Here is a 12,664-nt window from a genome sequence, read left to right as displayed (position 1 = left end):
GTAATACAAAAAAAATATTATTATCAAAAGAATTTAAGAGTAGCACATACGTACTAACAAAGTTTTAGAACAGAATTAACGGTACTACATACAGTGACAACGAACTTGATAATATAAAAAAAATAATTATTATAAACAGAATTAATAGTAACAAATATAAACTACGTTTTAATAGAAGATTTGATAATACGGAAAAATATAATATTATAAACAGAATTGAAAGTAACAGATATTTAAGAAGTATTAACAAGATGATAATATGAAATATATATATATATACAACACTGCTCACGAAGCTTAAATAGGTAACCGATAATATAGAAAATAATTATACACAGAATTAACATCAGGACATGTTTATGAGGTTTTAAAACGATAATATGGAAAATAATTAATATGAACAGGATTAATAGTGGCATATACTTATGAGGTATTATACAGGGTGTTTCAAAACAACACCGACAAAGTTTGGGAGGTGATTCCTGACACCAAGATAAGACAAAAAGTATAAACCAACCTAGGTGCAGAAATCCGTTATTTCGGAGTTACAGGCTGCCGAAAACGAAAAAGTGAACTTTAAGCGAACTATATCTCGAAAACTAAGGGACCTACCGTAGTCGGGTCAAGACTTCACTTAGGAACTAGTGTGTGTCCTATCCGAATATCCAGGTTTCACAATCCTGTGGTACTTCCGCAACATTTTTTTATCGAGGTAGTTGGTGAGTACTTCAAATTATATGCCCGTAGCCAAATACCCTCTATAAAAATTGTTGGGTGAGTACCGCAGGATTCTGGAACATGTATTTTTGGATAGCGCACATCTTAGTTCCTAAGTGAAGTCTTGACCCGACTGCGGTATGTCCCTTACTATTGGAGCTACGGAGCTTTAAATTTCATTTTTTTTTTCGTTTTCGGTAGCCTATAACTCCGAAGTGACTGATTTCTGCACTTAGGTTGGTCTATACTTTTTGTCTTATCTTAATGTTAGGAATCACCTCCCAAACGTTGTCGGTGTTGTTTCGAAACTCCCTGTATAATAGGTAATTTAATAATATAGAAAATAATTATTGTAAACTAAATTAACACTATCACATACTCAGGAAATTTTTATAATCGAAAATATTTTTAATACAAAATACTTTTTTTTTTTCGAACATCGATCAGTAAGCAACAAACATAATCTTGCTACAAAACATACTGAGAGATTAATATGTTAATATATTCTGAGGATGTTAATAGAAAAATTGACAAAACGATTGTTGGCAATAGTTATAAATTATAACGAACACATGTTTCCCCCTAAATAGATAGAGTTGCTTAATTGTAAAAAGAAATTCTCTTTTGCACAAAATATATACAAATGAAAATTTCTATAACTCAGAATAGATTTTCAGAAGTGTTTCAATGTATTTAGAGTTTAATACCAACTATATTAAGATCTTAATATAATAACAAAATAGTTTTAAAATAAGGAAAAAATAGTAAATTTAGGAAAACTAAAAATGGATCTTGGCCAATAATTAGTTTCTGGATCAGGGGCCACAAAATTTTTGAACAGCCCCTAAATTGAGTTTTCGAATTTTCTACAGAATAAGCACATCATACTGAGTTAGGTGATAGTTTGTGTTTTGCTACACTATATGTAGTTTTCCAAGGCGTACAAGAAAATATTTCTTGAAATATACTGGATCGTTTGGGCCAATTGGATCAGGGGCAACAAAATTTCTGAACGACCCCTAAATCAAGTTTTCGTATTTTTTACTGAATGAGCATATCATACTGAGTTAAGTGATAATTTCGGATTGGCTACACTATATGTAGTTCTCCAGATATAAGGCCTACAAGAACATGTTTGATTGAAATATATTGGATCTTGGATCAGGGGCCACTTGGCTACACTGTATGTAGCTCGCCAGATATAAGGCCTTCAAGAAAATGTTTGAGATCTTTTGATTCAATAACAATATTTGTTTACCATATTTGGCAATACAAAGTTAACTGGGTTCAAGCATAGTTTTTTTTCTTTTGTAGAAATAACAATTACCTTCTTTTTAAAAAATAGTGTAAAAACTAAATTTAATTACAGTTGGATCTTATACATCATCCAAATATTTTACAAAACAAAAAAATATGAAGTAATTATACATTAAAACTTCTATAAAACCCGATATGATAAACATGGCTGCAATAGGTATGTACTGAAGCAAAAGCTTTTTTATACAAGAAACATTTCATTAGACATCCTCAATAAAAACGGTATTTTACTGACGTCTAGACTTGTCCTTGAAATATGATAACTATCTGTCGATAACACATATCTACACGTGAATAATTACTACATATAATCAAACTTCACATATGAATACATTTCATGGATCACAGTCTTTGTTATTTTCTCTTTCCAAAAAAACAGAATATGTAATTTCATATTTCGATGTGTGTATATACTCAGTTTTTGAAGTTATATTTCGCAAGAATTATCATCTAAAATATTCGTTTTATAATTACATATGTTTAAGAGTTAAGTGTAGTAAGCTTACATGAGAAATAGAGGAAAAAGATTATGAAAAGCATTAATAAATAAAAAGGAAAGTAACTTGCGAACATGTCTTTTCTGAGAGGAAAGAAGTAATACAAAAAAAAATGTGATGTTTTGTGGGTGGGGACAATATTAAATATTCATGTAGCATTAGGAGTGTGTTGCTAGATGTAAAATAAAAATTAAAAGAAAAAACAGTTGAAGATCGATGTGGAATTTTTATGGCTAAAGATGAAAAGGATACGTAAGATCTACTGTTTCATTTGTGTTTTTTGTTAGCTGAGGATCTCTGTATAGATATCCACCCATGAAATGAATAGATATGTATATTCTCGGCAATTAGCCGAATACAAAAGATCACGTGTATATGTATATCTCTGTATGAATATGTATTATATATATGTGTGTGTATCAAAATTACCAATGTCTGTTGAGTCAGACCTTCAATTCGTCTGTGTATCTCTATATTTCTTTTTCTTTCTTGGTTGCTGGTTGGGTGATGGGTGTGACTGATTCGTATCACCATTCTGCTGTTTTTGATCTAAACCAGCCAAACCAACCATTGACTCTTAACTATATTACTAATGTGCATAATGTTATGTTATGACTGAATTTTTGATTTGATTTCAAGGCAAAAGTCACAAGTTTTTTTTTAATCACTTTTTTTTGTTACTGTTTTGGTTATTCAAAGAACTGAACAGATGCGAAAAGAAATTGGGTGGAAATCGCCCAAAGACAAAGATCTTTTTTTTTTTTTTTATCGTTGCATATAGCAGAGACCATATTTAATTCTGTGCTTTTCTTCCTCTTCTTTTTCTTTTGCCCTTTCTCTCTCTTTTGCCAGAATAACAATGAAGATCGAAGAGGAATAATAATAATAATGGTGAATACCAATGAAGAAGAAAGAAGGAGGTAACGCAAACTAACAATCACAAAATGAGCATGTACATACAATTTCTTTTTCAAAGTCATTCCTAAAATTACAGTGTTGATGCCCTGCAAGAACTGTTCTTGGTTGGAACCAATCAATTGTCTTTCCTTGATTTAGAAAAAAAAATGCCATTGGAGATACAAAGCCACAGCATTGTTTCAAAATGACACGCTGAGAGTGTTCATACACGAAGGAACAATCACGAAGCTGTATATTTTCGCAACACGAAGAATATCATTTTCCTCTGTCACTTATTGGCAATCAACAGTTGCTACGCCCAATTTACAAATGTTACTCAGCCAATCACAGATCTATTTTCACTTCTTTGATTTACAATTGGTCGAATACGAGAAATAAAAGCGTATTCTCAAACAGCCATTTGATGTTTATACAAATTGTATGATAATTTCATCAAATTTCTTGGAAATGTTATTCAGAAGAAAGAAAATGCACTGCAATCGAAGACAGATATTCAATAGGAAAATTGACTCAAACCAACTGTAACCAATCAGAAATTAATTTCACTTCTTTACTTTTCTCATTGGTCAGTGTCTTTTGTTAGAACGAATAGTACAAATAAATGGGTGAGGTTACATATTCTTTGTGTAAATATATCTTTAAAATTGTGCCTCTTTGTAGTCAAAGGATAACGCATATGCTTTCCTTGAACGTGATTCCAGTGTTCGATCTCTCCTGGGGGTACTTACCTTGGATACAAAGACAAATAATAGGTCCTGTCTTACAGTGGCGTACACAGAATTTCATCAAGGGGTTCAAGTACTCGGTGCAAGCGTGATTTATACATGGTGGCGCGGAGACGACTGACACATTTCAAAGTTGAATATTGGGCAGGTGCGATTGCTTGGAGTGGGTTATGGCGGGGGGTTGAAGGTGGATAGGATGCCATTTGATAAGAACACTGTAACAGTTACAATGGTCCTTTAGCGTAATGTCAGGTAACAATTAAATGTCTAAACAAATGCTGCACTTTAATGACAACGTTCCAACAATGTCCATAGTAACTGTTATGGTATTCCTGTAAAATGACATCCTATTCTCTTCCAATCTCCCACCCGTAAGAGAATCCAAGCTATCGCGCCTCCACACAATATTAAACTTTGAAATGTGTCAGTCGGCTCCGTGTCACCCTGTACGAACTGAGATACCACAATGTTCTGTGCTCCAATGCTCTATAGCTACTGATCATATAACATAGAGTTCTTTCCTCTTTCGGTTCCTACCCCGCCAACCAATACAGGTTATTACACCTATACAATATTTAAGTTTGAAATGTGTCAGTCGGCTCGGCACCACACCCGATATATATATATATATATATATATATATATATATATATATATATATATATATATATATATATATATATATATATATATATATATATATATAAATCAACTAAACTAAAAGGAAGCTGGACTTGACATGTAAGTCCAAGGGAGAAAGCGTTAAGAAGTATCGTCTACCACAGAACCATTGATTAGTTCAACTATTGTAATGTAACTTCAGAAAGTAAAAATCTTAATAATTTTATTATTTTGTCATAATACTAAACTATGACTACTTTCTACTGTATTATTTTAATTAAATAGTAACATAGTCGTTGACATTATAATGATCACTGTCGAAGCTTTTGTTGCGGAAAATAATATCATTAAATTTCTTATTGGTGTTTTGCACTTGAAACCTTAAGATTTATTCTGTACATTTTTATGTGCGACAAAAGTCTCTACAGGTTCAATTTTCCCTGTTTTACCCTACATACAAAATACACTTTTCTTATGAAAGATAAATCTTCACACAATAGAAGAAAAACTCGTTTGCTGATAACGTAGCAGTTGAAGAAGAATAGTGATGAAAACAGAATTTGAAACTGACCACAGAAGGGATGGCAAGAAAAAGAAGAAACTAAGGGGAAAAAGAAGCAATGAGAAGAAGAAAGAAGAATTTTATCCTTGGCAGTTTTGCTTCCATACGGAGAGAATCGGGGAATTAAAAAAGTAAAAAAAGACAAGCGAAATCGAAGAAGTTTTTGTGTAGCCAAGTCACGTTATAACACTTCGTTTTCGTCGGCTCTGACATCTATTGGCAGTGAAAAATTGCAACACTGTAATTTGTTATTGCAGGAGCGTATAGGTCTACTACATACATACATACACACACTCACACACACACATAAAAGTTCAGAGAACATCCACATATGAACCACCCACAAGAGGGCAAAATATCATTCCTTTTCTTGTGTCCTTTTTACGCTTTTTTTCTCTTTTATCGTTTATTATTCTTCACATGTTACCTCCATCATTTATCTGTTTTTCTTTTTCTTTGTTATTCTTTTCACTAGAAAATACACATATTACATGTTCTCTACTAAAAATCTTGAGACAAGGCACGCGTTAGAAATGAACATCAAAGCGGCCTCTTGATAAGTTTAGTTACGAATTGATGTAACAATTTATTTTTAATATAAGAAAATTCACCACAACACAAATTAAAATAAGTTATTTAGGGCTGGTAGTGATTTTATGATTCCTTTGAAATCTTTCAGTTTAACATCCCACGATTGTGTCAGTTACGCTAAGGGAGATGATGGTTAAAGCAAGTGAATGATGATGGAAGAATTGGTGGAATGAGAAAGTGGGAGGAAACAGGAGCACCCCGAGAAAAGTCATGGACATGATGTTGTCTACCACAAACTTACTTGCTCGTGGATCGAACCAGGGACCCCACACACCAGAGGTAAGAGCTCTTTACGGTTCCTAGCTGCTTCTTTAAGGAAGAAGTAAAATTTATGAAATTAAATTTGTATTGAAAGATTTAGCTTTCCATCAGCCATAATAACTATAAACAAAGGCGAATCTAGGAGGTTACAGAGACTTTACCTGACGTTGAGCTCCAAATTAAAATTGAACTGAAAATGGTACTTATGACATTAGCATGTGATCTACAATGAGCAAAATTGCATATAACTCTGTATAGTTTTCCCTTTGATCAAATCTGCGCCCAACTTTAAGCCTATCCCTTTCTGATGGTGTAGTAACTATCACTTGGTCCCAGGTTCGATTCTTGGTGAGAGAACACAAAAAATTTAAATTTCACAATCATTCACTTTCATTAATCATCCGTCTCATTTAATCTGAAAAGTATAAACATAGGACATTAAACTAAAATATTTCATCTTGATTTCATTTCATTTGATTTCATTTCAATTGATTTCATTTGATTTCATTTCAATTGATTTCATTTGATTTCATTTCAATTGATTTCATTTCAATTGATTTCATTTGATTTCATTTCAATTGATTTCATTTGATTTCATTTCAATTGATTTCATTTCAATTGATTTCATTTGATTTCATTTCAATTGATTTCATTTGATTTCATTTCAATTGATTTCATTTGATTTCATTTCAATTGATTTCATTTCAATTGATTTCATTTGATTTCATTTCAATTGATTTCATTTCAATTGATTTCATTTCATTTCATATGATTTCATTTCAATTGATTTCATTTCATTTCAATTCAATGGAAATCATTTGATTTTATTTCATTTGATTTCATTTCATTTCAATTGATTTCATTTCATTTCATTTGATTTCATTTCGTTTGATTTGATTTGGTTTCATTTGACTTGATTTGATTTCATTTCATTTCGTTTGATTTTATTGCATTGCATTGCATTGCATTTGATTTCATTTCATTTGGTTTCATTTCATTTGATTTGATTCCATTTCGTTTGATTGCATTTGATTTTTAGTTTAGCGTCCCTTTCAGCAGCGAGGTTATATGAGACGTGGACCTAAAACTTAACGTGGAATCCAAACCACATGAGCTCCCACCGGAAATCAAACCCATATCTTCCACACCAAAGACGCGTACGCTAACAACTTAGTCACGAGAAAGCTCTAATATTTAATTTTTTAATAAATTAAAGTATGCTTAGATATTTCTTTTTTCTTTCTTATTTTAAATGTTGTTCGTGTCATATTAAAGTAATAATTTTCAGTTTCTTAGCTTAGTTGTGCTAGTGTACCCAACAAAATGTAAAGTCGCTAATAAAATTAAGAGTTATTCAGGTATTATAAGATTAATCTTAAAAGTGTTTCTTACCGTTGTGAGAGCTAAGATCCCGCGCTTTCTGATCTAACGCCAAAGCCCTCTCCGCTTCTCCCCGTTCTTCTCGTAACCTGTAACAAAAAACAGAGATACTTAAATAATAATAATAATAATAATAATAATAATAATAATAATAATAATAATAATAATAATAATAAATAATAATAATAATAATAATAATAATAATAATAATAATAATAATAATAATAATAATAATAATAATAATAATAATATCTATAGTATTATCAGTATATAGCGAAAAAATGTGAAAAGTGATGCACTATAATGAATAGGTCTAATTCAGATGAGCAAACTGATATCGATGCGCAAAAGTCTTAAAGTTTATGGTGTTAAAATACAAAATTATTACTCAAAGGCAATGAGCTTAGCTAGAACCGTGTACATGAAAATTTCTGCTTGTGATAAGAGATCTTTCAAACAATACATAATAGAATCTTATGAGCTTCATCATTAAGTTTTTCAATGTATTTCAATTTTGAATGACATTCAAACTAAAATATCTCGACTATGGCCTGCCAGGATTTAGGATTTAGGATTTAGATTTCTGGGCTTTCGACATCTAAGGCCAATTTGCTCGACGACGTTCCTCGGCGAGCACACTATCCGGGGAAAGGGAAGGAAGAAAGGATTGGAAAAGGAAGGAAACGGACTGGGACCTATAAGTTAGGTACCACCCCGGCATGTGCCTGGTGTAAATAAGGAAAACCCAGAAAAACCTCGTTCAGGGTGACTGGCCTGAAAAAGCGTTTTACTCTTATTTGACCGAGTGAACCCATCTATAGCCAGCCAGATAGGTTTTAGTTGGGTTGAGTTGATTTTAGTTTAGCGTCCCTTTCAGCAGCGAGGCTATATGAGACGTGGACCTACTGATTAACGTGGAATCCGAACCACATGAGCTCCCGCCGGGAATCGAACCCGGGTCTCCCACGCCAAAGGCGCGTACGCTAACCGCTTAGCCACGGATGAGCTCTAGGTTTTAGTTGGATTATATGTTGTTGGCGTATCTGGCCTTATTCAGCTTTTTTTTTCTCGTGTACTCCAGATGATACTTCTCTCAAGCTTGTATCCCCCAGGCTTAAGGTATCCATTATCCAAATTATATATGTATATCAAAAAATAAAATTTATTACTTATCAATAAAATAAACCAGTTTTTACTATAAACATGAGAATCATGCTATAAATTTAATAGAACAACATTGCAGTTAGCATGGAATAAATATTATACTATATTACAATGCATTATTAACTATACTATACAGGGAGTTACGTAAATGTGTCACGATATTTGGAAACACCTTCTTCAGATCAAAATAAAAAAAGAAGTTCATATGAACCTGCACTCAAAAGTGGATAGTTTCGGAGTTGAGTTGAGTTGATTTTGAGTTTAACGTCCCGTTCAGCAGCGAGGCTATATGAGACGTGGACCTACTGATTAACGTGGAATCCGAACCACATGAGCTCCAGCCGGGAATCGAACCTGGACCTCCCACGCCAAAGGCGCGTACGCTAACCGCTTAGCCACGAAGGAGCTCTAGTTTCGGAGTTATAGGGTGCTGAAAACGTGAAATAAGTGAACTTGAAATAAGTGAAAACGTGAAATAAGTTCATAGCTCCACTACTGAGACCTATCGTAGTCGGGCGCCGATCCTGGGGGGGGGCAAGGAGGCCCGGGCCCCTCAAAGCTCATGAGGGCACCCTGTATTTTTATGAATATGTATTTTTATATGTAATTTTTTGTTATATGTATTTTTTGTGAGTGCCCCCCCCCCCCGTTCAAAGTTACAGAGAAATCGGCGCCCTTGTAGTCTTGTCGAGACATCACTGAGGAACTAGTATGTAACGTATCCAAATATCCATCTTTCAGAACCGCCGGAACTTGCACAATCATTTTTACAGATTGTTTGGGAGAACTACAGTAGATCACTCTACACCTACATCTCTAAAAAATTGGTGTGCAAGTACTGGAGCATTGTTAAACATGGATATTTGGTTAGTTCATATACCAGTTTCTCAATGATGTTTTGACTTGACTACAATAAGTCCAATAGTAGTGGAGCTATGCACTTTTAAATTTCACTTATTCCACGTTTTCGGCACCCTGTAACTCTGAAATTATCCAATTTTGAGCAGAAGTCCATATGAATATTTTTTTCTTATTTTGAAGCGAGGAATCTTCCCAAAATATTCTGACACATTCATGTAACATCCTATTATTATTCTAGAATGTATTACTTATTAAAAAATCTAATGTTACTATAAACATGAGAATCGTGTTATAAATACAGTACAACATTGTATTTAAAATTTATGTACTCTTTATGAAGTCATCGTGGACACCTGGGGGTAAGCATACCCTAGGTTGAATACCATTGTTCTAGGCAAGAATGTACTACCTTTGAATTAACGAAGCTTCCCAACAGCCTCGGAGTGAAGGGAAAAGAATGAAAATGTCATGCTCCCACTGGGATTCGAAGTTGGGACCATGCGACCTAATCAGTTGGGTTCATGATAAAAACACTAATGACATCGGAAACTAAACACATGTCAATGCCTAATTTACATTTTTTTTATTTATTTATTTATTCCCAAGAGCTCTAATCTTCTCTGCATTTCATGTGGTAGGAAACAAAGAATTAGATAAAGAATTATCGTGCTTATGATATAAGCTTAATTTGCCTTAGTAAGAAGTTCTAGCGGATCACGCTAGTGCGTAAAATAGGAACAGATGAATCAAGAGAAGATATTAAAATGTCAGCAATTATTAAAATAATAGCAAAAAGGTAAAGAAAAACGAAAGATTGATGGATATACGTAATAAAATAATTTTATAAACGTACGAAAACAAAGATTATCTTTACAAATTACACAATAATTCACGTCAGCAGGTGAAAATATGTCAGAAGATAAGATAAAAGAAAGAAAACATGTTTATTTTTAAGATAAAATTAAAACATTTGGTCTTGTTATTAATAGATTTTTCTCTCTTAGCCTTTAATGATTGAAACCCTTCTGAGAAGAAACAAATAAAAGTAACAACTGGCACAGCTGTTTGGGATACAATATTCTCATAAGCATATCTGATTCAGAGTAAACTGTACTGAATTCCCAGCCCCCTCCCTTCGAGAGCAACCATACAAATATTATATGAGCAAATATTGAGGAATCAAGTACATTTAGTCAGTATTTGATCGGTAAACAAAATCTCATCTACGACTATTGCTGAGTAGTTTATAGATAAGTGGAATATATATATATGTATTGGATATGTGTTTGGAAGATTAACATCTGCATATTTAAGATCAATATGAAAGGCACTGATTAGCTCCATATTCATATTCTTTCTTTTTTTTTCCAAGGCATTGCAACAACAATCATAGGAGGATTAAAAAATTCTCTGAATAGTTTTTTAGAACGTATTACTGAGTAGAATTGATAATGTTTTTGAGATTGCCTTTGATCTCACACAGTTAGATGATAATGTCCAATTTTGCGAGCCCAATAATCGGATTCAATCAGGATCGAGCTCAATATTGAGTTCTAAAAGATAGCCAGTTAGATCGACAGCCCTAGAAAAAGAAGGTTCCAATGAACACGAGGCTCAATAATTGGGGGGGGGGGGCTCAATTATTGAGTTCTAAAAGAAGATAGTCAGCTAGATCCAGAGCTCTAGAAAGCGTGTATCTCAATGAGTAGAACTCAATAATTGAGTTCTAGAAGATAGCTAGGTAGATCCAGAACTCTAGAAAGCGTGTATCTCAATGAGTATGAACTCAATAATTGAGTTCTAGAAGATAGCTAGCTAGATCCAGAGCATGAGAAAGCGTGGGTCCAAAAGAGCATGAACTCAGTAATTGAGTTCTAAAAGAAGATGGCCGGCTAGATGCAGAGTCCTAGAAAACATGGGTCCAAATGAATACGAGCTCAATAATTGAGTTCTAGAAGAAGATAGCCACTTCAATCCAGAGCCCTGGAAAGAGCGGTTCCAAACGAACACGAGCACAAATCAGAATAGAGAACCAAAGCTTCTTGAGAGCTTGAAATGAGACAGCGTGAGTTTCGTTGAGGATAGGGAACTCGAGTCCTTTGATGATATAAAATGATTATATATTTTTTTTATGAAAGGTTCATACTGTTTCTCGTGTTTAACCACAATCTTTTAGAACCTTCTAGTTGGAACACTTGGCTTCCTTCCTCTCACGCCTCTCTTCGCCACTGTTAGACATTTAAAAAGGTTTATTATGATAGTTACTGAGTCTTGAAATCTAAATTTGTTAATTTTTAACTTATTTTCTTGCTGTTTTAATGTAGGAAAGAAAATATTTGATTATCTGTACGGCGGCATTGGGAGGATTAATTGAAATAAAACTCAACAACAATAAAAAAAAACTTTTAAAGAAAACAAAGAGGCGAGAAAAAAAGAAAGAGATAGAATAGAAAAAAGAGGAAAAAAGACGATCAAAATGCGCAAGTCTTTGTCCTTAATTAACCAGACAATTTTGTTCTTAAATGAGTTTTGTTTTGTGAGTTGAAGGTGTCTCGCTTTCTAGACAGAGTGAGAATATGAGCAGGGGCTTCGGAAGACATGAAGGGATTTCTTGGGGGAGGGGGAAAGACAAGTAAGATGACGGCAAGGGAGGGAAAGAAAGGTAACAGATAAGATTATAGTAAAAGGTTCAACACTAAGAGATGGGGAGGCGGAGTTTTTACATTGTATTGAAGGCTCTGCAAATGAAGGCAGTAACCCCCCACAGTGCGGCGATCATTAGTTTTGTTTGAAAAGGTTATATTAATTATTATCTTACAATCAACCATGCTTATTGGTTGATACACGTTTTGTGAGCACAGGGCTGCATTAATCTCGTTCTCAAAATAGATTGACTAAAGTGGCCAGAAAAAAGGAAGAAATAAAGTCTTATCTCTGATAGACATGCGGATAAATGAATGCAATATTGAACCATACATCAACAAATTGGCTGGAATCATACTCACATCATATTTTAAAACTTGTAATGAGATATTCTCTCAATATCTCAC

The 12,664-nt window shown here is 33.5% G+C and overlaps 1 protein-coding gene across 10 annotated transcripts in view; it reads right to left on the bottom strand.

The window, feature by feature from the left end:
* The window catches only part of dac (dachshund family transcription factor), a 665,535-nt gene that overhangs the window by 249,727 nt on the left and 403,144 nt on the right, over nucleotides 1–12,664 (bottom strand). For all 10 annotated transcript variants that reach the window (XM_081758122.1, XM_081758121.1, XM_081758115.1 and 7 more), the window contains one exon: nucleotides 7,602–7,678. In XM_081758122.1, coding sequence (XP_081614248.1) covers nucleotides 7,602–7,678 — 77 coding nt within the window. The remainder of the gene's footprint in view (nucleotides 1–7,601; nucleotides 7,679–12,664) is intronic.

The sequence above is a fragment of the Thermobia domestica genome, chromosome 5 (assembly GCF_964235325.1).
Source record: "Thermobia domestica chromosome 5, izTheDome1.hap1.1, whole genome shotgun sequence".
Lineage (NCBI taxonomy): Eukaryota > Metazoa > Arthropoda > Insecta > Zygentoma > Lepismatidae > Thermobia > Thermobia domestica.
This window is presented reverse-complemented; position numbering and strand designations above follow the sequence as displayed.